Source organism: Microcebus murinus, chromosome 16, assembly GCF_040939455.1.
Source record: "Microcebus murinus isolate Inina chromosome 16, M.murinus_Inina_mat1.0, whole genome shotgun sequence".
Taxonomy (NCBI): domain Eukaryota; kingdom Metazoa; phylum Chordata; class Mammalia; order Primates; family Cheirogaleidae; genus Microcebus; species Microcebus murinus.
Window position 1 is genome coordinate 66,079,102 of NC_134119.1, and position 26,006 is coordinate 66,105,107.

The 26,006-nt window shown below is 49.5% G+C and overlaps 1 protein-coding gene across 1 annotated transcript; it reads right to left on the reverse strand.

Annotated features, from left to right (window-relative positions):
* Positions 1-739: 739 nt before the first annotated feature.
* On the reverse strand, positions 740-25,419 carry ZNF541 (zinc finger protein 541). Its single transcript, XM_012761560.3, has 15 exons — positions 25,113-25,419; positions 21,177-21,420; positions 17,653-19,501; positions 14,760-14,818; positions 14,328-14,487; positions 13,866-14,039; positions 12,688-13,012; positions 6,036-6,099; positions 5,326-5,468; positions 4,885-4,988; positions 4,351-4,426; positions 3,711-3,799; positions 1,932-2,072; positions 1,553-1,734; positions 740-1,453 (listed from the first exon to the last, which is right to left on the reverse strand). The coding sequence occupies exons 1-15, from the start codon at positions 25,417-25,419 to the stop codon at positions 1,285-1,287; spliced, it is 4,086 nt and encodes a 1,361-aa protein (XP_012617014.2). The 3' UTR covers positions 740-1,284.
* Positions 25,420-26,006: the final 587 nt, after the last annotated feature.

The window sequence follows — 26,006 nt, forward strand, 5'->3', positions numbered from 1 at the left end:
GCGTTTGTGCTTTTGCCATGCAACCCCCTGGGATCCAGATCTTGGCCTCCCCTGGCTGCCCACTAACACTGTCTGCCACACCCTGGTCACTCCCTGGGACTTGGCCCCATCTTATTCTCATCATGTCACTTTGCAGTGGACACAAAAGTCTGCCTACTCAGTAGCCATTTGTGCTTCCTCTTCTTTCCTGGAATAATAGAATTCCAGTTTTTTCTGGGTGACAACAAACTTAAGGGAACACATTGGTTTTCCCCAGTCCTGAGATAAATCTTGAGTAGTCCAGGATAACTGTTGCCAGGGATCAGTTTAAAAACAAGCACAGGCTACCGTCCTGGCTGATGAGCCCTACGCCATGGTCTGCTGGGGGCTGTGACACTATCCTCTTAAAAGAGACACAAGGAAGGGAGGGCCATGTTCTCTTCCCTACTCCGTCTGCAGGTTTGGATATTGGAGAGGTTATTTTTGCCTCTGCTGCAAGCCTTCATACTGATGCTAGCTGCCACCAGGGGTCTTGATTTTAATGCTGGGCCACTGGAACCACAAAGCACCCTGTTAAACCTACCCTGACTGTGCTTAAGGGACATTTGCTAAATGCATGTACAGGTTACTATGCCCACCTTCTCCACGAGGACCCAGCTCGCCAGGGTGGGGACAGGCTTGTTCACCGCCTGGCCCTAGCAAGTGGCTGGGGCTCAAAAGCCTTTGGCTGGATCAAGAAGCAGGGAAGTCAGAAGACAGCTGCTCAAGAATCCAATTTAATAAGATTTACAAGTAGACACGTACAAAAAACACACCTAACAATGTACAAGTCACTGCACGACGAGGGACTGAATCCAGAATGCAGAAAGACCGACCCCTGTCCCGGGGAGGGGGCCCCAACATGTTGGAGATCTCGAGGTGTTTTCCCACTGATTCTCTACATCTTGGCCTTATCTAACAAATGTAACCAAACCCCACAACCGAGGCTAAGATTTAAGAGCTACCCAGACCTAACTGTTTCCCTCCCGAGCCTCCCTGCTCTAGAAGTGGAATTGAAAGACAGGGAGAGACTATTAACCTAACAAAATGGAACCTCGGGCACCACCCGAAGGGCTTTCAGACTCGCCTGATGACTCTGCCTCTCCTGCCCGTCTGTGGCCAGAGTCCCGCCGCGTCTGCTCGCCAGGCTGGCCAGTGGGGGACAGGGAGGGTGGGGGAGGCAGAGCGGTGCCCCAAACCCCCTGGAGAGGCCGAGGGAGGAGTGACAGGGCTGGAGGCCCCATCCAGATTTGCTGCCTGCTGGAGTCACCACTGCAGGGGCCCGATGTCTGCCCCTAGCTCCTCCTCCTCCTCCTCCTCCTCCTTCAGCTGGAAGGGCTTCGCCGGCCACTTCACCCTGACGATGGGCTCCACGTGGTCCTGCAGGCGGTGCCGCTTCATGTGGGCATTTCGACTCTTGATCTTGTCGAACACCCTGAGGAGCCAGAAGACACGGGGTCAGAGCAGGGGGGAGGAGGGGCGCCCCAGGAAGGGGTCTTGGGGCTGAGGCTGGGGCGAGGGAAGAGCCGCATACCTCTCACACTCTCTGCATGGAAAAACGCCCTGACTCTCCACGCTGCCTGGCGGCTCGGGTGTCCGCTTGGGACCCGCATTTGGGCTGGAGTTGAGGATGGACTCCCTCCTGTAATTCTTGGTCTTTATCTTCAACTCGGGAGTGGGACGGTGGCTGGGTCTCTCCCGAGGGCTGTAAGTGACCTGCAGACGGTGCAACAGCAATGGAAGGGTGTTAGCCTTCCCCATCCTCAGGGAGACAGAGATCCAAGGGCACCGTGTCTTCTATAGGGAAACCTTCCCCGTAGGAGCCCCCCACCCTCTGACCCAGCCCTCCGACGCAGATGGGCAGTGGGTGTCCAGATCAGATAGAAACCCCAGACACACCCCCGATCCTCTACCTTCTCTTCCGTCCTTTCCACCTCATCTGGCTCTCTCTTGACCCTCTTTTCTAGCCCTGGGGCTCGGCTGCAGTCAAACTTGATCATCTTCTTCCAGATGTAATAATACTCAACACACTGGGCTACCGTCTTTGTCTGGATCTAGTGCAAGAGAACAGACGCAGGCTGTGGGCAGCACGCAGGCCGGGCGAGTGTGACCCTCCCACTGGGCCAGCTGCCACTTTTGGAAAGCCCTTCCCATATGCCTCTTCCTTTGGCTGGGCATGCCCCTTCACCACGAAGTCCTTCCAGGGATGAGGAGTTCAAAGTGAAGCCATGCAGTAGCCACCAGCATCTAAGTCTGGTGCTCGCTGAGCAGTAATCCCAGCCCAGGAATTCTTCCCTATAGGAAGACGTGCTGGAAAACACACACACACACACACACACACACACACACACACACACACACACGAGGATGCTCCCTGCGACGTCAGCTAATAGCCGTGTGTTTATCAGCTGGGACTGATTAAACCCGAATGCCCTCATGCATTCGGCAGATAGCACCCAGCCCTACCACCACGCAGAGCCTCTAGAGTCCTGACGGGAAAAGTGGCCCACTCCAGACAAGAGGGAGGTTTGGAGTACACAGTCTGAACCTGAGGCATCATTCGCTCGCACCACTAAGAAGGGATCTCATTTAAAAACAACTTCCGGCCGGGTGCGGTGGCTCACGCCTGTAATCCTAGCTCTCTGGGAGGCCGAGGCGGGCGGATTGCTCAAGGTCAGGAGTTCAAAACCAGCCTGAGCAACAGTGAGACCCCGTCTCTACTATAAATAGAAAGAAATTAATTGGCCAACTAATATATACAAAAAATTAGCCGGGCATGGTGGCGAATGCCTGTAGTCCCAGCTACTTGGGAGGCTGAGGCAGGAGGATTGCTTGAGTCAGGAGTTTGAGGTTGCTGTGAGCTAGGCTGACACCACGGCACTCACTCTAGCCTGGGCAACAAAGCGAGACTCTGTCTCAAAAAAAAAAAAAACAACTTCCATAAAAACAAAATGGAAAAGTTTAATTACTCTAGAAAGAAAATTTCCCAGGAAATTAAGTTGGCTATGGATCTCTCTCCAGAAAATATGTTCTTTGCACAAAGTTTTCTCAGTTTTGTGTATAATTCACACACTAGGAGTCAAAACAGCACAGCCTAGGCGGGGGCCTGGTGGCTCACACCTGTAATCCTAGCACTTTGGGAGGCCGAGGTGGGAGGACTGCTTGAGGCCAGGAGTTCAAGAGCAGCCTGAGCAAGAGTGAGACCTTGTCTCTACTAAAAGTAGAAAATTAGCCGGGCATGGTGGTGTGCACCTGTAGTCCCAGCTACTAGAGAGGCTGAGGCAGGAGGATCACTTGAGCCCATGAGTAGGAGGTTGCAGTGAGCTATGACAACGCCACGGCACTCTAGCCCTGGCAACAGAGTGAGATGCTGTCTGAAAAAACCCAAAAACTTGTACAGAGAGACAAATGCCTCTGAGTGCTTGGACAAATAGTTAAAAGAGGTCACTGATCAGAAGCAGGACTGTGGGCAAGGGTGCTGAAGACTTTGTTCTGAGCAGGGAGTGCATTTCTGCACTGTTTGTAGCTGCTCACAAGCACGGCCTTTTGACATTATAAACTGCTTATAGTGTGAGTGGAGTGTCACCACAGGCAGGCGAGGGGTGAGGCCCTTGCACCCCCAGTGGCCCTTCAGCTCTACTTGTCCCAGCTTTGTGAGGGGAGGTCACTGCACCAGGCCTCGTTCACCTTACCGTCTTGTGTATCAAGAAAAAGTCCTTCTTGTGGGCACAGAACGCCTTCTTAAAGAGCCTCTTCTCCAGGGGAGTCCAGATGTCTGAACCTGTTGAAGAACAAGCCAATATACTGTTGTCACTCTCAATAAAAAAACAAAAAGCAAAAAAGCAAAAAGAACAGGCCAATAGCGGGAAGGACACTTCTCCTTCTGGGACCACAGCCACGGCTGAAGTGCAGACCACCCTCCCTTTTAAAGTTGCCATTACTGAGCACCAATTATGATGTATCAATTTCATACAATCCTCAAAAACCCCTGGAGGGGAGAGACCATTATCCTCACTTTACAGATGTGACCACTGAGGCTTCGATCGCTTGTTAAGGGCAGGTGGGGGCCCCAGGCAGCCTGCCCCCAGGGCTGGTTGGCTCAACAGTGAAGCTCAGCCCACCTTCCCCTCTCCCTGGCCAGGAGTATCCTCTCTTGGCTGGGCCGAGCCCATAAGGAAACCACTGGAAAAGGGCGAAAGCGGATCCCACTAGCAGCAAGTAGTGCCTACTAAGTCACCCCAGGGAGGACAGGCCTTTCTAGAAAGGCAGGCAAAGGCTCTGACTGGTTCACGGGTCTCAAGCCCAAACCACCCGCAGCCTTCCTCCCATCACCTGTGTAGCGATAGTCGGCGAGCGGGTGAGTGCGCGGCTTCTGGGGTCCTTTGAGGAGGAGAGTCTCCAGGGCAACCTGGAACAGGAAGGGGTGCGGGCTACTCGCGCAGGCTGGGATGGGGAGGGTGGAGGGCCACCTTCAGTCTTCCATTCATTTCAAAAACGCTTACAGCTGTCCCTAAAGTCACCCCTCTCCCAGGGCTGTTCAAAGTAGCCCTGGACCAGCCACCAGCCTGCGAACTGCTTGTAGGCACATCGGCTATGTCCCTAAGCAAACCACTGAATGCAGCGGATGGCATTTTTTCCAGAGAAGGACTGTCTCAGTGCAGGGAGCTGCGTGGATTTATTTCGGCACAAGCTCCTTCGTCTGTTCCGGGGAACGCTAGCCTTGCCTGCCGCCCCATTTATTTTCTCCATGGCCGTGATCATGAGCTGTGAATCCCCAAACAGAAGGCTCATCACGTACACCGGGACCCCCATGAGCAGGGAGGTTCTCTCGGCCCTCCCCCAGGCCGCGGTCCTTGCCCTCCTCACCTGAACGTCGCCCCGGGCCTCGTGCAGGCAGTGCAGCGCCAGCTCCAGGTTGGTGCCCCCGCCCGGCATCACGCTCGAGCACGCCACGTTGCAGAGCTCGGTCACTGCGTGTCAGGAAGAGACACAAGGGAGTCAGCAGGTGCCGAGGAGGAAGCCTTCCCAGACAGCGCGAGGGGGCTCCTCCTCATTCACTCCTCGTCTCGACAGAGGGCAGGCTGGGAAAGGGAAGGGCGAGGAGGGCGAGCAGAAACCCGCCCTGGCACCTGCTCTGGACAGCCTCACCGGCCACGGCGAGAGCAGGGCTGGCTGGGAGCTGCACTTCTCGGCGGCGGCCAGCTCCCCACCCCCGCCCAGGGACAGGTGAGAACCGGGAGGAGAAACTCCTTGGAGATGGAGGGGGAAGAAGGGACCCTAGGAATTTGACTCCAAAGCCTCAGCCACCTCTGTCCTGTGTCTCCGGGTTGGTCATCACATCTCCCCACGGCTTCCAGACCAGAGAGGCGACATGCTCATCGATGCCGGCCAGCGATCTCTCCTGCAGCTCCGGGATCTCGGCCTGAAACCGGCTTCCTATGTTGATGTGTCTGAAATAAGGCCACACACACAGACGTGGGCGACACACGTGTGACTGAGATGGGAAATGAGACAGGGATGCCCTGTGGGAATCCTCTGCCGCCTCCGGGGGGAGCTGGGGACCCGCCACCCCAGCAGGCACACACGGGCATTTCAGCAGCCTCTCCAGGGACGCCTCCTCCCTTCCTGTTTTCCGTCAGTGCCACATTTCTGGCCTTGGGTGCTTCTCTTGGGGTTGAGGCAGGGGAGGTGCATGCCAACACCTGGCATGCTTCTGTGTCCACACCACAGCCAGCCAGCCTGTCCCCCAGGTGCCCCCGAGTCCTGCCCTGTGTCATCAGCAGTTCTACCTGGAACCCCAATTGCCTGACCGTGTATGTGTGAACAGAGTGAATAGTGGGGGGTCATCCCACATCTATCCAGAGAAACCCACTGCTTCTCTCCTAAGGAGCCTCTGCAGCTAACCCGGCCGCCCCGTGAAGACACAGCCCTTGGGGAGAACTGACGCCGGAGCCCCCAGGGGGAGAAGCAGCACCCTCCTTTGTGGGGACTCAGGGTCTAAGTCTGCTCTGACTTACGGTTCAATGCTGATCTTGGTGTCGTCTTTCACCACGCAGATGCCAAAAGAGCCATCCACTTGATCTAGAAAACACACAGGGAAAAGCATCAAGAAAACAGACTGACTGCAGCATTGGTGGTATAGTGGTTAGCATAGCTGCCTTCCAAGAAAACAGACTGAAGTGACCCACAGGGCCCCCTCTGCCTGCCTTTGTGGACACAGTAGGACACGGGCTCTTTAAGGTCCCATGGGAGGGGAGAGGACTTTCCAAAAGGTAAATGGAGAAACTCAGCAAACAAGAAATTAACTGATGGAAAGTGTACGGATATATAAAAAGAAGAAGCTCAAGTCTCTGGGAATTGTCCTACGGGCATACAGCATTTGGAGAAATATTCATTCAAGAAAATCAACTAAATAGCGGTAACAACAACAAAACTCTGTGGCATCTGAACCATAACTGGTGTCCTTACTCCAGCTCCCAGCTCTGGACAATGGCAGCTCTACCCCAAGGGCTCTCCTCCAGGTAGGTGTAGCCCAGATGGGGGTTGCCTCTCCCCTCAGCTCCCAAGCATAAGGAGTTGAAGGAAGGTATAATAGTAATTTCTCATCACAGAGAAATGTCATTAAGAGATAGAAATTACATAAAAAAAAATTCTGGGGTTAAAAAATAAAATAATAAAAATGGGGCTCAAAAGGTTTGAGTCGGCAGAAGAAAATACTCAGTGAACTTAAAGATAGATCAGTAGAGATTATGGAATCCGAAGAACAGAAAAAGAATTAAGAAAAACGAAGAGAGCTTCAGAAATGTGGGACACCATGAAGTGTGACAACTACTTATAATGGGAGTGCCAGAAGAAGAGGATAAAGGGACAAAAAAAATTTAAAGAAATCATAGCCAAAAACCTCCCAATTTGATGACAGTATCAAAGAAGCTCTATGAACTCCAAGTAGGATATACATAAAAAGCTCTACATCCAGGCAAAATATTGAAAGACAAAGATAATGATAAAATCTCAAAAGCAAAATGAGGAGAAAACACTCATCACATACAAGGGAACCCCAATAAGACTAATAGCTGACTTCTCATCAGAGACAATGATAGTCAAAAGGCAGTGAGATGACATATTCAAAGTGCTAAAAAGTTTTTTCAAAAATTTCCAACCAAGAATCTTGTATCCAGCAAATTAATTTTTTAAAATGAAGGCAAAACAAAAAAATTCCCAGGCAACCCCCGGCTCTTCTGTCCTATCTCTGCCAGCCTCTCACCTGGAGTAGCCAGTATTGGACTCTGGCCAAGCACTTCCGCATTCTCATCCACATGGAAATGAGCCAGTCTTTTTGCAAGGCCAGTAGACCAAGAGCGTATTTTCCCTCTGTTGCAAATAGCTCTTCTGTGTTTTTGTTTTAAAGGTGGGTGGAGGGATGGTGGGGAATTTTTTTTTTTTTTTTTTTTTGAGATAGCATCTCACTCTGTAGCCCAGACTAGAGACTACAATGCAGTGGCATCACCATAGCTCACTACAACCTCAAATTCCTGGGCTCAAAGCTATCCTCCTGCCTCAGCCTCCTTAGTAGCTGGGACTATGGGCATGCGTTAGCATGCCCAGCTAATTTCGCTATTTTTGTAGAGAAGGGGTCCTGCTCTTGCTCAGGCTGGTCTCGAACTCCTGGCCTCAAGCAGTCCTCCTGCCTCAGTCTCCCAGAGTACTGAGATTACAGGTGTGAGACACCTGACCCAGCCAAGCATGTGTCCTTCTGACTGACACAGCATTTTATTAAAAATAAGCACCCTGTTAACTAAATCCCTTTAACAGCTACAAAAGCTTTACTTCTGTACTGATCAAGTTACTGTAAATGCTTGGGTTTATTTCTGAGAACTGAATGGCTAGGATTTAGAACATAGCAATGGGGCTGATCTGTTGGAGTAATGTAAATTTTAATGATAAATAAACATGCAAACCTTTAAAAAAAAAAACCTAGGTTAAAAAGATTGGCAAAAATGTGTTGTTAGCAAACCTGCCTTATAAGAAATATTATCAATGGAATATTATTCACTCATAGAGAAAGAAATAAAACACTAATGCATACTGCAAAATGGAAGAAACTTGGAGATATAGCACTGAGTAAAAGAAGCCTAATACAAAGAACCACATTTTATATGATTCCACCTATGAAATGTCCAGAATAGCCAAATCTATAGAGACAAAAATTAGATTAGTGATTGCCTAGTGCTGGGCAGGGAAGGCAGGAAAGAAGTGACTGCTCATAAGAATGCCATTTCTTTACAGGATGATGACAATGTCCAAAAACTAACTGTGATGACACATTGCACAGTTCTCTACATAAACTGAAACCCACTAAATTATATACTTTAAAGGAACTAATTGTATGGTATGTGAATTATATCTCATTAGATCTATTATTTTAAAAAATACTAAAGACAGTTCTTCAGGCTAAAAACAAGTGACATCAGAGAGTAACCTGAATCCACACAAAAAAATAAGAGTCCTGGCAAAGGTAATTATGTAGGTAATTACAAAAGAGAGTATAATTGTACATGTCTTCTCTTTTCATAATTAACTTAAAGAGCAACTGCATAAAACAGTATGTGTCGTGGGTCTGTAACATATAGAAATGTAATTACGTGACAATAACAACACAAAGGAACAACGCTGTACTGGAGTAAAGAAGTAACATCTGAGTGTAACTCAAATCCACAGGAATAAATGAAGAGATCTAGAAATAGTAAATAAGAAGGTGAATATAGGGCCGGGCGCGGTGGCTCACGCCTGTAATCCTAGCTCTCTGGGAGGCCGAGGCGGGCGGATTGCTCGAGGTCAGGAGTTCGAAACCAGCCTGAGCAAGAGTGAGACCCCCATTTCTACTAAAAAATTAGAAAGAAATGAATTGGCCAACTAAAAATATATGGAAAAAATTAGCCGGGCATGGTGGCGCTGCCTGTAGTCCCAGCTACTCGGGAGGCTGAGGCAGGAGGATCGCTTGAGCCCAGGAGTTTGAGGTTGCTGTGAGCTAGGCTGATGCCACGGCACTCTAGCCCGGGCAACAAAGTGAGACTCTGTCTCAAAAAAAAAAGAGAGAAAGAAATAAAAGAAATTAAAATATTACACTAGAAAATATTCACTAAATGCAAAAGAAAATACGAAAGGAGGAACAGAAGGGAAAAGAGATGCTAAAAAACTACAAAAGATTATTGAAAAGAAATTAAACAAGGTCTAAATAAATGGAAAGATGTCCCAAGTTCATGGATGGAATGGCGTACAGTTGTTAGAATGGCAACACTCCCCTAATTGATCTACAGATTCAATACAATAGCTATCAAAATCCTTAGTGATCTTAAAATTGCACGGAAATGCAAGGGACTCCGAACAGCTAAAATAATCTTGAAAAACAAGAACAAAGATGGAGAACTCACACTTCCCTATTTCAAAACGTACCACAAAGCTACAATAATGGAAACAGTATAATACTGGCATAAGGGTAAACACACAGATCAGTGGAATAGAATTGAAAGTCCGGAAATACACCCATACGTTTAGCGTCAAACTGATTTTCAACAAGGGCGGTGAGACAATTCAACAGGAACAGTGCTTTCAAAATATGGTGCTGGAACAACTGGATATCCACATGCAAAAGAATGAATTTGGACCCTACCTCACACAATATACCAAAGTTATCTTAAAATTGATTAAAGACCTAAATATAAGAGTCAAAATTATAAAACTCTTACAAGAGAACACAGGAGTGACTCTTAATGACCTTGGGTCAGGCAAACCCTTACATATATCACCAAGAGCACAAGTGAAAAGAGAAAAAATAATTGGACTTCATCAAAATTAAAAACTTTTCGCCTGTAATCCTAGCACTCTGGGAGGCTGAGGCGGGCGGATTGCTCGAGGTCAGGAGTTCGAAACCAGCCTGAGCAAGAGCGAGACCCCGTCTCTACTATAAATAGAAAGAAATTAATTGGCCAACTAATATATATATAAAATTAGCCGGGCATGGTGGCGCATGCCTGTAGTCCCAGCTACTCGGGAGGCTGAGGCAGGAGGATCGCTTGAGCCCAGGAGGTTGAGGTTGCTGTGAGCTAGGCTGACGCCACGGCACTCACTCTAGCCTGGGCAACAAAGCGAGACTCTGTCTCAAAAAAAAAAAAAAAAAATTAAAAACTTTTGTCTTTCAAACAATTCCATAAAGAAAATGAAATGAAAGCCCATCTGTTTGAAATTGTGTATCTCACGAGGACCTTGCAACCAGAATATATAAGAAATTCCTAAAACTCAACAAGAAAAAGAGAGTAAACTCAACTAAAAAATGGGCAAAGGATCTGAATAGATATTTCTTCTCTGAAGAAATACAAATGGCCAAGAGACACATAGAGAATGTGCAACATCGTTAGCCATCAGGGAAACTGAGAGGAAAAAAACTCAAACTTTTTTCCTCTGCTTTCACACCACAATCAACACAGAACACTTCCGTGACCAAATATGTGGGTTTTTTCCCCCAGCACATCAAGCAAGCAATCGATTCTGCAGCAGACACCGGCTAGGTATCCTCTAATTCAGTTCTGGCACCATCTGCCCGGATGGAGGTGGGGTCAGATCCCACAGCTGGGGTGCTCAGTCCCCACGCCTGCAGGGTCCCCACCTCCCATGCTGCTCACAAGCCCCAAGTTAGGTTGCCTGTGCTTCTGACCATAAACGAGGGCCCCCACCCCTCTTCACGTTCAATTAATTGGCTAGAGCAGCTCACAGAACTTAAGGAAACAACTACTTACGCTTAACGGGTTTATTATAAAGGATGTCATAAAGAAAGAAGAGGTACCTAGGGCAAGGCATGTGGCGAGCCACGCTCCAGGAACCTCCAGGAGTTCAGCTATCTGGAAGCTCTCCAAGCCCCGCCCTTCTGGGTTCTTAATGAAGGCTCATTATGTAGGCACGATTGACTAGATCATTGGCCACTGGTAATGAAGTTAACCGGCCATCCCCTTCCCAGAGGTTGTGGGGTAGAGCTGAAAGTCTCAACCCTCTCATCCCACCTGGGTCTCCCCAGTAACTAGTCCCCAGCCTGAAGCTACCTAAGGGATCCACCATTAGTAATCATTAGCATACAAAAGACATCCCTTTGGCCATTCTAAGCATTTTAGGAGTTGTATGCCAGGAAATAAGTCAAAGACCAAATATTCCTAGCACTCTGGGAGGCTGAGGTGGGAGGATTGCTCAAGGTCAGGAATTCAAAACCAGCCTGAGCAAGAGCAAGACCCCCGTCTCTACTATAAATAGAAAGAAATTAATTGGCCAACTAAAATATATATAGGAAAAAAAAGATTAGCCGGGCATGGTGGTGCATGCCTGTAGTCCCAGCTACTTGGGAGGCTGAGGCAGGAGGATTGGTTGAGCCCAGGAGATTGAGGTTGCTGTGAGCTAGGCTGATGCCATGGCACTCACTCTAGCCTGGGCAACAAAGTGAGACTCTGTTTCAAAAAAAAAAAAAAACCAAATATTTATTTTACTGTATCACAGAGACACAAATCAAAACTGTAATTAATGAAGACACGGAGCATCTAGAAAAAAAAAAAAAACTGTAATTAGGGGAGGGGGGGAAATGGGCATTTATTGAAACCTTAAAATCTGTACCCCCATAATATACCAAAATAAAAAAAAATAATTAAAAAAAAAACTGTAATTAGATACTACTTTCTATCTACTGGGATTGTTATAATAAAAAGACACACAACAGTAAGTGTTGGCAAGGATATGGAGAAATTAGAATCTCATATACTGCTGGTGGGAATTGAAAATGGCACAGCCATTCTGGAAAACAGTCTGGCAGATCCTAAAACAGTTAAATATGGAGTTACCATATGACCGAGCATTTCGCTCTTAGGTATCTACCCAAGAGAAATGAGAATATACTTCCACACAAACACTTGCACATGAATCTTCACAGCAGCATTATTCGTGACAGCCAAAAGTGGGAGCAACCACAGTGTCCGTCAGCTGATGACCAGATAAAAGAAAGTGTGACCTATCCGTACAGTGGCGTCTCATTCAGCCCTCAGAGGGAACGCAGCACTGGTACGTGCCACAGCGTGGATGAACCCTGAAAACGTGACACTAAGTGAAATAAGCTAGACGCGAAAGGTCACATACTGTATGATCCCACTTACAAGCAAAGTGCAGAACAGGCGAATCCACAGAGACAGAAAGCAGATGAGGGGTGCCTGGGGTTGAGGGGGGACAGGGCCTGTGGGGCTGTGAGAGGGGTGTCACTTCCAATGAGTACAGGCTGCTTCTGGGGAGGATGAAAATGCTCTACAATTCGATTGTATGATGGGTGCACAACCTTGTGAATATCCTAAAAAATACTGCGTACTCCAAATGGGTGATCTGTATAGCAGCTGAACTATAGCTCAACAAAGCTGTAAGAAAATGACACAAACAGGCAGGCAACAGAGTGGTCAGGCTAGATGGCCTCCATGTTTTCTTTCTGGCCGTAAAATCCTAAGCACTTAGGAGGCTGCTGGTCTCAGATTGGTCCTGGGTGCTTCTGAACAGCAAGGGGACCCTGGGACCAGGCACACCCAGCGGCAGGAGACAGCTGCTGGGCCAAATGGCATTGGGGAGGGTGGCTGTGTCCACGGCCTCACTCACCAAGCATGGAGCTGATGAGCTGGTCGGGGCCGGCCTGGGCCGAGGTGGAACAGAGAGTGTTGAAGTACAGCCCCGAGCCCTCGCGGATGGGGCTGAGCATGGGTGGCGGCGTGTAGGGGGAGCACTGGAAGAGGCCCTTCAGGAGGCAGTCCACCAGGAACACTGGAGACCGCAGGCAGCTCTGGTGGCATCGTCCCGGGCCCAGCTCCCCACAGGTGGACGGTGGGGGCGGCATGAACAGCGCCTTGGGCTGGGGGCGCTTCTTGCGCTTTCTGTGCTGGCTGCTCTCCTTGCTGTCTCTCTCCTCCCCGTCTCTCTCCTGTCCCTGGGGAAGAGAGTTCAGAGCCGCAGATGTTCACCGGAGGCCACCTACCGCACCCCTCAGTCTGCAGGATGACAGGAGAGTGGGAAAGGGACTGGCCATGGAGACAGAGGGCCACACCCACGGCCCTCAGCAGGGGCCACCAGGCCGGGGCAGCCTGAGAGACTAGGCCCGGCATGTTCTGAGGCTGCAGCCTTCTCATGCACCCTTCCCCCAGGAGAGCCCCTGGCTCAGAGGATTCTGGAAACGTGTGAGGACAGCTTCAATCGTTAAGAAGAGTGGGTGCTCACAGAGATAGAGGATGACTGTGACAAAACAAAAACTTATTCCACTCAGATGAAAACAGCCCCCAAGAGACCAAAAATGGGATCCAGTCACTGACTCAGGGGACCTTGTGGTCCAAACACCCTGTCCCTGAGTCCAGCATGAGCTTCTCCAGGTGGGGCGTCCAGTACAGGCTGAACAGACAAGCTTCTCCCCTCCTCTCTTCCAGCCTCACCCTCTAGCCCCTAGCTCCCACACCCCCTCCTCCAGGAAGCCCTCCCTGACTTCTTCAGGCTGGGTCAGGAGCCCCCTCAGAACTTCCCAGCTCCCTCTCCTTCCCCCAGCCCTGTCCACCCAGGTCATCACTGTCTGGGGACAGGTCTGTCTCCTCCAATGGACTGGGAGCCCTGGGAGGCAGGGCTTGACTGTCAGAGTCACTGCCGTGTGCCCAGCACCACCCAGCACAGGCCCTGGCTCAGCAAGCGCTGAATGACCGCATGAACGTGCAACCGTGTTCTGGAGCCAGGGTTTCCTGTGCTGTTGGGGTTGGGCTTTCTAGTGGCAGTGAGAAGGCAGAAAGGCAAGCACCCACCCTGGCCGTGCTCCCTGCGTGTCGGTTCGCTGGAGCCACAGGGACCGACACAGGGATCACCAAAGGGGCTGCGGCCGTGATGTCCATGGGCTTCTTGGTTCCTGGGGGACTCTGTCCATCCCCTTCTGTCCTCAGCCCCTGTCTCGGTGGCTTGCAAAACTCCGTGCCAAACCCCTAAACACGGAGAACAGACGGCTCTTTAAGAGAAATGGTTGGGGGAAAGAGGAGGTGCACCAGAAGACAGTGGTGACCGTGAGGACAGCTGTCGCAAACTTCCTGGCAGTGAGGCTGGGGGTGAGGACAGAGCTGCAAAGCCACGGCTGCCCCGGGAGAGCGGCAGAGCCCTGGCTCCGGGCCCCTGTCCAGGATGACGTCTCCCTCCTGAGATAAGCGACACCCAGTCGTCTACTCCCCGCAGGCGGGACCCTGAAACCTCGGAAGCTACTGCTCATGCCCCTTCACCTGCGGCTCCTGCTTCCCTCGAGGCGACGGCCACTGGTCGCTGTGAAAACACATGTGGCTGCTCAGCCCTTTCTCGGTGTAAAACATCTGGCTGCAATTCTTGCAGACGTAAGTGCTCCTTGGCTCTGTCCGGTCTGTGGGGCCCCCGTTTTGCTGGTTACTGCGGGTAGACATGGCAGGAGGCAAGAATGGGAGATTGGGACTCTGTCCCTGGTCACTGATTTGTTTTTGTTTTTGTTTTTCTCTTTTTTGTTTTCAACTCCAATCCCCCGTCGACCCTTGACAAACCCTATAAAATGGAGGCTCTACTCTAATTCTTCGTGGGCTGACGCATCCCCCCTCGGTTGAGGACTCCCAGCTCACTCACCTAGGGCCAGCAGGTGAAAGCCACAGAGGACCCCCAGGCAGGGCAGAAGGGGCTTCTTAACTTACCATCCACCTGCCGTGTTCTCTTCCTTCATCGGATGGGGGAGCCTGTAGATGTTTCCACCCTGAAGATGAAAATACATCTGAGCCAACACATCAGAAATGACAAGGGATGGGAGAGCTAAAGCTACAAGACTCTCAGAAGAGGGCTGGGCGCGGTGGCTCACGCTTGTAATCCTAGCACTCTGGGAGGCTGAGGTGGGAAGATCACTCAAGATCAGGAGTTCGAAACCAGCCTGAGCAAGAGCGAGACCCCATCTCTACTATAAATAGAAAGAAATTAATTGGCCAACTAATCATATTAGAAAAAATTAGCCGGGCATGGTGGCGCATGCCTGTAGTCCCAGCTACTCGGAAGGCTGAGGCAGGAAGATTGCTTGAGCCCAGGAGTTTGAGGTTGCTGTGAGCTAGGCTGATGCCATGGCACTCACTCTAGCCTGGGCAACAAAGTGAGACTCTGTCTCAAAAACAAAGAAAACACTGGAGTAAATCTTCAAGATCTTGGATTAGGCAATAGTTTCATAGATGTGACACCAAAGCAAAACAAAAGACAAAACAAACAAATTGGACTTCATTAAAATTAAAAACGTTTGCCCTGCAAACAACACAATAAAATGAAAGACAGCCCACAATATAGGACAGAATATTTGCAAATCGTGTATCTGAAAAGGTGCTTGTATCCAGAATATATAAGCAAACCCTGAAACTCAATAATGAAAAGATGGTAACTCAATTTTTTAAATGGGCAAAGGATCTGAATAGACATTTCTTCTAAGAATATATACAAATGGCCAGAAAGCACACAGAAAGGCCATCAGGGAAACACATCAAAACCACAACAGGATACCACTTCACACCCCCTAGGATGGTTATAATAATAATAAAAAAGTGAGCCACGTGCGCCTATAGTCCCTGCTACTTGGGAGACTGAGGCAGGAGGATCGCTTGAGGCCAGGAGTTGAAGTCCAGCCTGGGCAACATAGTGAGACATCATCTCTAGAAAAAAAAAATGGACAAAAGCAAGTGTTGGTGACGATGTGTAGAAATCGAAGCCCTCGTCAACTGTGGTGGGAATGTACAATGGTACAGCTGCTTCATAGAACAGTCTGGCAGTTCCTCAAATGTTAAACGTAGGAGTTGCCACACGACCTGGTAATTCCACTCGAGGTACCTACCCAAGGCCATACAGCCACACAAAAATTAGTACCTGGGTAACAAGTCATGATAGCACTATTCACAATAGCCCCAAAGTGGAAACAACCTAAGTGTTTATCCGCTGATGAACAGACAAATGAAATCTAGTGCATCCATCCAGTAGAATGTTCCTCAGCCGTAAGAAGGAACAAAGCACTGACACACGCCACAACATGGGTGGACCCTGAAAACACCACGCCAAGTGAAAGAAGCCAGACACAAAAGGCCACCTATTGTAGGACTCCACTACATGAAATGTCCAGAACAGGCAAATCCATAGACAGAAGGTGGAGTCACAGTTGCCAGGGGCAGGAGAATAGAGACTGGCGGTGACAACGAAGAGATGTGAGGTTCCTTTCTGGGGTGATGAAACTGTTCTGGCAAATACTGCTGATGGGCGCACAATCTTGTGAATATACTGGCCGGGCGCGGTGGCTCACGCCTGTAATCCTAGCACTCTGGGAGGCTGAGCCGGGCGGATTGCTCGAGGTCAGGAGTTCTAAACCAGCCTGAGCGAGAGGGAGACCCCGTCTCTACTATAAATAGAAAGAAATTAATTGGCTAACTAATATATATAGAAAAAATTAGCCGGGCATGGTGGCACATGCCTGTAGTCCCAGCTCCTTGGGAGGCTGAGGCAGGAGGATCGCTTGAGCCCAGGAGTTTGAGGTTGCTGTGAGCTAGGCTGACGCCACAGCACTCACTCTAACCTGGGCAACAAAGTGAGACTCTGTCTTAAAAAAAAAAAGTAGGCTGGGCATGATGGCTCACGCCTGTAATCCTAGCACTCTGGGAGGCCGAGGCAGGCGGATTGCTTGAGGTCAGGAGTTCCAAACCAGCCTGAGCAAGAGTAAGACCTTGTCTCTACTATAAATAGAAAGAAATTAATCGGCCAATTAATATATATAGAAAAAATTAGCCGGGCATGATGGTGCATGCCTGTAGTCCCACCTACTTGGGAGGCTGAGGCAGGAGGATTGCTTGAGCCCAGGAGTTTGAGGTTGCTGTGAGCTAGGCTGATGCCACGGCACTCACTCTAGCCTGGACAAGTGACACTGTCTCAAAAAAAAAAAAAAAAAAAAACCTAAAAAACTACTGAGTTGTATACCTTAAAGAGGTGAAGTACATGGCATATGAATGATAAAGCTGTTTTGGTTTATTTTTTTTTAAAAAAAGAGATAGCTGTGGTAGGAGAGGTGGCTAACCTCTTCAGACCAGGACCTTAGGGCAGGATGATGAAGGAACAAGCCACTGCTCATGACTGTGCTGAGCAGGGTGGGGGACACAGCACGTGCCCACTTGTACTGGTGGAAACCATGAGTGACAATCAGCAAATACACGGCCACTTCATGCAGGAACATTTAAGGAAAGCAGGGTATCTACTTTTATATCCTCTGAAGAATTTAAGGAGGCAAATCCAAAAGGTAACGAGAAGCAAAAGAAAGCAGACACGGCTTGGTGAGACAACAAAATGACACAGAGTGTTTTGGACAACTCTGCAGTGTCCTCATTCTAATCTGGTGGGTTTTGGTTTTTGTAGGAGAAACCACAATCTCTCTGCACCTTAATTTCTTCCTCTATAAAACTACATCTAAGGATTCATTGAAAGGAAATAAATGCATGGACAACTAACAAACGCTGATGCGAACACCAAATGGAACTTTCGCCTGGCTACGGGCAGGCCAGACGGAAGAGGGCTCGGTACCTGGATTCTGTTGAATATTGTCAGCTTGGACTTGGGGTCGCGGGGGGGATCCGAGGGAGGCCCGGCCGACGAGAAGGAGGCCATGGCTACCTGGCTGGGGGAAGCTGCACAGCACAAATCCATCTTCACCTTCTCCTTCCGGAAGCCTGAGAATCGCTGGGCTCTGGGGTTCCCCGAGAAGAGCCTGCAGCCTCCGCCCCGGGAGCAGCCTGGGCCCTTCTCACCTTTGGTGGCCCCTGAAGTCGCGCCGTTCTCGGCCTGAGGCTGCTTCCCAGGCAGCTGTGCTCCGGGCTCATCCCCACCTAGCGGGGTCTGCCGCGAGCCGGTGGCAGGGAAGATGTCCCCCAGGTCCAAGGTGCCTTTTGAGGATCGCAGCTGCTTGGCCACAGAAGAGATGTCTGGATTCCCGGAGGGGTCCAGAGATGGCCCTGTGAGGGACGGCAGAGCAGTGGCGACTTTCAGTCCTGCCTTTGAGTCTCGTCTTGTGCTGCCCGGGGAGGCCTCTCTGGGAGCCGTGGGCGTGGCTTTTCTCCTGCGGGCTGGGGATCCCTCTGGCTCCAGGTTTCCAGGGCCCGCGTGGACAGAGTCGGCAGCGGGGGCCAGTGGTGCGGGCTGCTGTGGCCACGGCCCCTGCAGCGGCTTCAGGGCAGCCTGCTTGCCCTCGGGCACGGGGAGCTGGGAGGAGGCCGCCGCCACCTGGGTGTGGGAGAAGATCCGCTGGGACTTGGTGATCATCTGGAACACTTGCATCTGCTCATGGCTCACCAGCGACTCCTGTGACTTCAGGAACAGCTGCCGGAAGAGCGGGGTGGCATCCGACGGGAGCTCCCCCGGTTTCTGGACATCCTGGAGGCCAGGCTCCCCAGGGCTCTGCCATGAGAAGGAGTCGCAGTCAAACCTCTTCTTGGAAGCCCAGGGATCGTCTTCCCCACTGGCACACCTGGGGTCGCCCGAGGCCTCCCCGGGTGCCTTCAGGAGCGCGGGGGGGAAGGGCAGCACATCCTCCAGGCTGCTGCCCGAGCTGGACGAGGGCTCCCCCGACGGGGAGGTGCTGCTGGGCCCCGGGCCAGATTCGGAGCCCTCGCGCGATGGCACAGGGGGCTTGTGGACAACAAACACGTTGTTGCCTTTGCTCTTGGGGCAGCCCGGCAGGTTCCGGAGCCACTGGAAGTTGTGGCTCGATGGCTGGGAACTGGCCGGGACTGCCTGGCCTCGGAAGAGAGGCAGGCAGGCAGGCAGCGAGCCGCCCTCGGGCCAGCCCTCCATGGTGGACGGGAGCTGCAGCAGCGGGGGCTCTGGCTCTGGAGGGTCGGGGGCGCCGTTCTCCGCCGCCCTTGGGTGGATGGCCGTGAACGCGTCGGCCGCTGGCTCCTGCGGGAGGCAAGGCTCCTCGGGAACCTCAGTGCCCAGGGCTCCTGGGGGTGCCGGGGTGCCAGCTGGGGTGCAGGAGGAAGACCCGGCTGGGGTGGGGCAGGGGCAGGCTGCGTTCCTCCCTTCGCTGTCCGAGGACCCGGCGGGGGCCGGGCCGGGAGAAGGGATCTTCTGGTGGACAATGCTGCTCACGATGCAGCGCAGGAGGTCTCGGTTGGGCAGGAGGGAGCCCGGGGACCTGGCTTCCGGGGGCACCAGGGACCGCAGGCTACTGGGAGGTGGCTGGCTGGCCGTCTCGTGGGCATGGGGGGAGTCCCCACAGGCCTCCTCTTCAGGGGGGGCTTCCTTCAGGATGCACAGGCCGTGCTGGACCTCGTAGTGCCGGCGCAGAGAGCGGTAGTCGCAGTAGCTCTTGCTGCAGCCCTGCTCGATGCACACGAAGGGCTTGGTCTTCTGGTGGGTGAGCATGTGCCCGGTCCTGGAGCCAGACACAGGAACGGGGGGTCAGGGGGCGCCCCAGATGGGCCTTCCACTGCAGGGCCCCAGGGAACCCGAGGGTCAGCGGTGCAGATGCACCACAATTGAGAAACCCCACAAGGAAAGCCTACCAAGCAACCCCTGCTCTGTCAAAGCAATCTGGGAGGGGAGCTCCTCTCCCTTGCCCTTAAGCAAACCCCGTATCTGAAAAAAAAAATCCACTGAAGCCAGATCAGACTTCCCCAAAGTGGGTTCGGGGAACAGCAGTCCTCCAGAGTTGCTCCCTCAGGACTTGGGGTTTTAAAAAAAAACACTATTCACTTCTTGGAGATTCACAAGGCACAGTAGCAAATTTAGAAGCCACACAGAGAGAAACCTGTTTAATTTTCAGTGTCTCTCAAACCTATTTGCCCAAACTGTTCCTTTTTTTCCAAATAGCTCCTTCCAGCATTCCTGAGAAGCAGGGTTCTGCAGAACAGACTTGGGGAGATGCTAACTTGGGGATTACCCTCCCTTAGCAAGGAGCCCATGGCTTTTAGGAGGCTTCCTCTGAGGACAGCTATCTGGAACCCCCCACAGCAGAGAAACCCATTTACAGCTGCCCAACTCCCTAGAGCCAAACGTGCCTACAATTTCTGCAAACACACATGCATATACATATGTATTATATTTCTATCACACCCACATCTACACTAACACATTATAAACATAAACAAATGAGCAAATCGGCTCTGGCTTCCCAAAGGCCTGCTCTGGACAGTGCTCATAAATGTGGCCCATGGGATAAATCCAACGAATATTAAAGGTTCCCCCAAAGGTTCACAGCTGGCCTCCAGCTGAGAGAAGCAACAGGGAAGGAATCAGGAGACCTAAGCTCTAGCCCCAGCTGTTACCAACTTGTGACAGGAGCAAATCACTTCCTTTCCCTGGGCCCTGAGGTAGGGGTGGGACAGTAAGAATAAGGGCTATTTTGCAGGTGCTATGGTATGTGGCTACTGTAGTCCCAGCTACTCAGGAGGTGAGGTGGGAAGATCGCTTGAGCCACGAGTTGGAGTCTAGCCTGGGCAACACTGTGACATCCCTGTCTAAAAAAAAGGGACAAGGGAAATTCTGCAATTTTGCTCCTAACTCTTAAACTGGGCTTTCATCTTAAAACCAAGAGTTTATATAAAAAAAAAAAATCAGGAGTTTATAAACAAAAGGAGTTAAAAAAGAAAACCAAGGGTTGAAGCTCCACTGCCATGTTCTAGAAACAGGCGTCCCGCCTTTTATGCCCCGTGTCAGCCCGACATATATTCCCCACGGAACGCAGATCCGTTCTCCCCACTCAACTCCCAGGGACTCAGGACATTGCTCTGCACAGTCAGCCCAACTTCCTCCGTGACACAAGTGCCTCGGGAGGGAGCCATGAGTGTTTTAAATCCCAAGGGCTCGGTCTGCAAACCCAAGCAGCTACCTCCCGACGGGGGTGAATTTGGGGCTCCCAGCGCTCTGGCAGTGCGAGAAGAACGGACTCTGCGTCTGGACACAGGTTATACACAGCCAGGGGACAGGGAGGTGGAGACACTGGACAGAGGACGAGACAGCTGGGTCCGGGAGAGCAGGACGAGACCCGGGGACGCGCCCACACCCACCGGCCCCTGAACAGACATTTTCCTGACCAGACTCCTACATACAGGTGGTCCTGACGCTTAAAGGCCTTGCTGCAGATTTTGCAGACGTGTTTCCTTTCCTGGCTGTGCGTCAGGTAGTGCTTGCTAAGAGAACTGGCGCTGCTGAACACCTTCCCACACAGGCTGCAGTCCAGAAGTGGGTTTTGAGGGGAACTGTGCTGCCGCTTTCCTTTCCTGGCACTCCCAGAGGTGGCCCTGCCTCCTTCCTCCACCTCTTTAGGCACCTTAAGTGCACCTAGCCCCAGGTCTAAACAGAGGGAGAAAGCACAGGTTACAAACGGCTGGGGAAATCGGAGAGCACAGCTAAAGCACTCTAAAACTCTTAGAACCATGGTGGCCTTGGGAGAGGGGCCCGAATACTCCAACGCCAGCAGCTTTACGTGCAGAGAAAGCATGGTTTGGGAGCAGGGGCCCTGTCAGACCACACCCTGGGGACAGCACCCAGACTCTGCCACATGCACAGGGACGGCGGCAGACCGAAGCACTTCTAGGACGGTGTGAGGGAGACTGGCAGAGCTTACGACCCCAGTACTCTTAGGACAGCAACCTAGAAATAAATTATCCGAAACCTTGGAAAAGTATAAACCCTTGCACACACCCGGATTTTTAACATAAGGAAATAAATGTAGCTTTGTACAAAGATCTGGCTGCAAGAGCATTAACTGTCATGTTGCTTTTCCTTGTAAAATGTTAGAAACAACCTAATATTTGATAAGAGGGCACGTAGGTGACTGCATCATGGTTTAAATGGTCTATGGCGTAAGCATTTCAAATAAAACTGTAGAAAAATATCTAATGACATGAAAGGATGTTCATGTCATACTACTAAGTGACAAAACGCAGCCTTTTGCAAAACGGAGTTATCCTAGTTGTTAAAAAAGAAAAATAAATTTCGATAGAAAACAGACCAAGGGAATCGGGTTGACTGGTAGGATTATGGGTTGGTTTTATTTTCCTTGTTTTCTGTGTCTGAATTTTCTACATTTTCTGTGTCCCTTGGGTAAAATCGTAGAAAGTATTTTTATAAATCATATCTCAGATGAAGGAACTGAGTATAGTCACTTGGGAGAGGGAGGGTGTCTTTAAATATCTGAAGGGCCACCATGTGGAGGAGGGGTCGGATTGCTTCTGTCCTGCTCCAAGGGACAGAGCTAAGTTTGGGGAATGAAGAGTAAAGAGAAGCCGATTTTAAACCACCAGAAACAAGGGCCACATGTGCAAGGACTCTGCTTGTTCATAGCTGTCTTCCTGGCTCTGGGGGCCGCTCTGGCACCAGCTGGTACTCAGTAACTATATGTTAGATGAAGTGGGGGACCTGCGGCCTTCTGATTTCAAGAATGTTCTTTTATAAGCACCAAAGGGGGAAAGACAAGCTTCATTCTTCTCTGTTGCACCCCTTTTAATAAAAGGATTTCTTCTGTAAAATTTGGATTCAGTCAAAAGGCAGCACTTAGGGACCTAGAAGGCCACATCTCGCCTTAAGGCCGCAGGTTCCCCACCCCTAACGAATTCTCTGTGGCTCACGAGATGCATTTGACAGATGCGACAGAAAGCAAACTGGACTGGGAGCCTTGGGCCATTTGTCACTTAACTTACTTGGCCTTCATCTTCTTCCTATGAGAAATTACTATAATGACTAATCAAATTATTCCAACAGGTTTAACCAAGAAAATATTGGATTCCCTCAGGGTAATTACGGTCCTTAGCCTTGCTAAGTTACCTTATATATAGATATATATATATATTTTTTTTCTTATTTTTACCAAAGTCAGCCTTGAAGGCTAAAGATGCTAAGTTACTTTAAAATGCTTATTAAACTAACTGTTACACTAGAAAACAATTTTTTTTTTTTAATAATTGGCAAGGACACTGAAAAACATGGACAGAGTCACCAGCCTAGGAAGCTGCTTGATGCAGACAGCAACATTATAAGGCTCTGAAGTTGTTCACTTGCTCTCTCTGAGTAAACATACTTTGATGAAAATGTTCAAAAACGAATCCAAAAGAAAATCCTATATGTAAAAAGCATTCACAGAAACACTTTAACAGTCTAACAAGCAAGAATATGGTCTTGGAACCTTAAACACTTTAAGCAGGAGGAAAAAAAAGAGAAAAAGAGAAAAGATAAAAAAAAAAAAAAAAAATATGGTCTTGGGAAGAGTGGTGGCGCATGCCTATAGTCCCAGCTACTTGGGAGGCTGAGATGGGGAAGATCGCTTGAGCCCAGGAGTTCAAGGCTACAGTAAGACTAGTAACTGCACTCCAGACTGGGCAACATAGTGAGATCTGTGTCTTAAAAAAAAAAAGAATATGGAATCCAGTGGAATAGCTATGATAATGACCTTCAATATGAAGGCCTATCTTCATATATGAAAGCAAATACACTGTCTTAAAACCTTCAAATAGAATTATATACTTAATATTATCTCTGTAAGGCTATCTATGCCTGAGCAACTTCAACCATGAGTTTAAATATTTACATGTGGGAGCCAGGGTAGAGATTTTTCTTTCTTATTACTTCTCTTTATTTTCTAAATTTTCTTTAATAAACATATATTACTTTATTAATTTAAAAAATTAATATAACCATATGCATTTATATTACACATTATATAGACATGAATTTAAGTTAGAGAAGGGTAAAGAGTTGAAATTTAATGTTGAGTGGATTCCTTTTTTCCTATAAGGTGAAGAAAAAAAATAAAGTTTAAAATAAACTAGGAAAAGTTTAAGTAGATTAATGACTATAATATTCTGGGGGACAGATCTCTATGTAAATCTATGAAAGCTACAGTTTCTCTGCCCAGCAAAAATGCACAAATATTCACACCATCAGCATTTTTCAGGTAATTTCTGTGGCCCAAGTTGACAATCCTAATTATGATACCCCCAGGCCTGCAACGCTGCAGATATCCTGTAATGATGTCTAATGTTTCTAGGATTTCAGACCTAGGTGTCCTTCTAACACAACGACAAGGCTTATGCCTTGTCTACTACATCTTCTGTGGAGTAGGGGGCCCTCAGAAGTTTTTCATTCTAGAATGTTCTTCACAAGGCTTCTTGAGCTGTTTATCCCAATTAACACTAATGCCTACATCATGGGGCCATGTTAGATGTGGCCTTCCACGCATGTGGTGTGAATATAAACATCAAAAAGCCCTAGTTCAGTCAATCCATCTAAGCAACTTATTCTAGAATCCATGAAAGAGGGTTAAAAACAAAAACCAAATTTATCTTCCAATGGAAGCCTAAAGGCAAACCGAAAGGAGATTTAACCAAAGTATTTAAAGTTATTTAATTATTTCAGAATAATTAAATAAAGTTCTCCCTTCTCTCATCCACTGCTGAAGAGAAAGACTTAGAATTGAATCAAGGGCCTATCTAAAATAAAATATAATGATATTAATTTTTTTAAAAAAAAAACAACTAATATCTGTTCAGGGCTTTAAGCTCTAAGTGCTTTTAGGATCGCTTTTTCTTTTGCTTCTTACTACTGTTACTCTGGGGAGATACAGAGGGGATATTATTGTCCCCTCCACTTTCCAGAAACAGACACTGAGGCCTAGGAAGGTTAGACAACCAAGGATCAGAATGGACAGGAGCCAGCTCAGCTCATTCTGGTAAAGTGCAGAGAGTCTCTGAGATGTGGCAATGGGTAGGAAAGTCTCCCATAAACACTAAGGTCTAGCCACATACAACAGAAGATTAGGATATCCCAAAACATCTAAGTTTCTCAACGTTGTTCCCTAAAATTAGTGTTCTATTTCCTTTATTAGGAAGTAGGGAACAATCCCCAGGTAGGAAAAAAGTGGCTATTCCCTAAGTAACCTGTAGAGGAGAAAAATTTTCTTAACCAATCCAGGCAGAATCAATCCCTAGCTGGCCACAGGAACTGTCCAACTTCCTGCCAGGCCCTTCACCCCCAGTGGACTGCCTCACCTTGCAAGGAAGTCTGAGATTCCGAATCTGCGTACTCCTCCAGCAGTTTCATGGAATCACTGTCCTTCCCCGAGTACAGGGACAGGGTGTCTAAGTTGTCCTCTAGTGCCTCGCTGGGCATGTCGGGCGTTGGGAGGCTGGGGTCCAGGTCCAAACCACTCAGGCCAGCATAGAGCAGGTCTCGTGTGTTGGGACCCAGATCCCGGTTGAGGGTGTCGCTGCAGTTGAGCCCTTGGCTCTCCGAAAACGAAGGGAGGTGCATTTCTGATGGCAGGGCACCCTCGTCCCCAAGGCTGTATTGGTCCATGGCTCTCCACTGCCAGGTCTTGGCCAAGAGCTACTCTCCGGACAAGCAAAGACGTGTAAGGAGACAGGGAGGACAGTGCCCTCAATGGCAGCTAATTCCTGAAAATGAAGGAGGAATCAAAGTTACGAGGTGGCAACATGGCAGGGTAGGTAGAACATGGGCTTCCAGTTCAAACAGATCTTTATCTGTGGGGACTGTGCTCTGTCACTTATTAGCCCTGTGACCTTGGGCAAGTGACTAAAGCTCCACAAGTCCCACTTTCCTTACCTATAAAGTGGGCATAGGCCGGGCGCGGTGGCTCACGCCTATAATCCTAGCACTCTGGGAGGCCAAGGTGGGCAGATTGCTCGAGGTCAGGAGTTCTAAACCAGCCTGAGCAAGAGCAAGACCCTGTCTCTACTATAAATAGAAAGAAATTAATTGGCCAAATAATATATATACAGAAAAAATTAGCCAGGCATGGTGACACATGACTAGTCCCAGCTCCTCAGGAGGCTGAGGCAGAAGGATTGCTTGAGCCCAAGAGTTTGAGGTTGCTGTGAGCTAGGCTGATGCCACGGCACTCACTCTAGCCTGGACAACAAAGT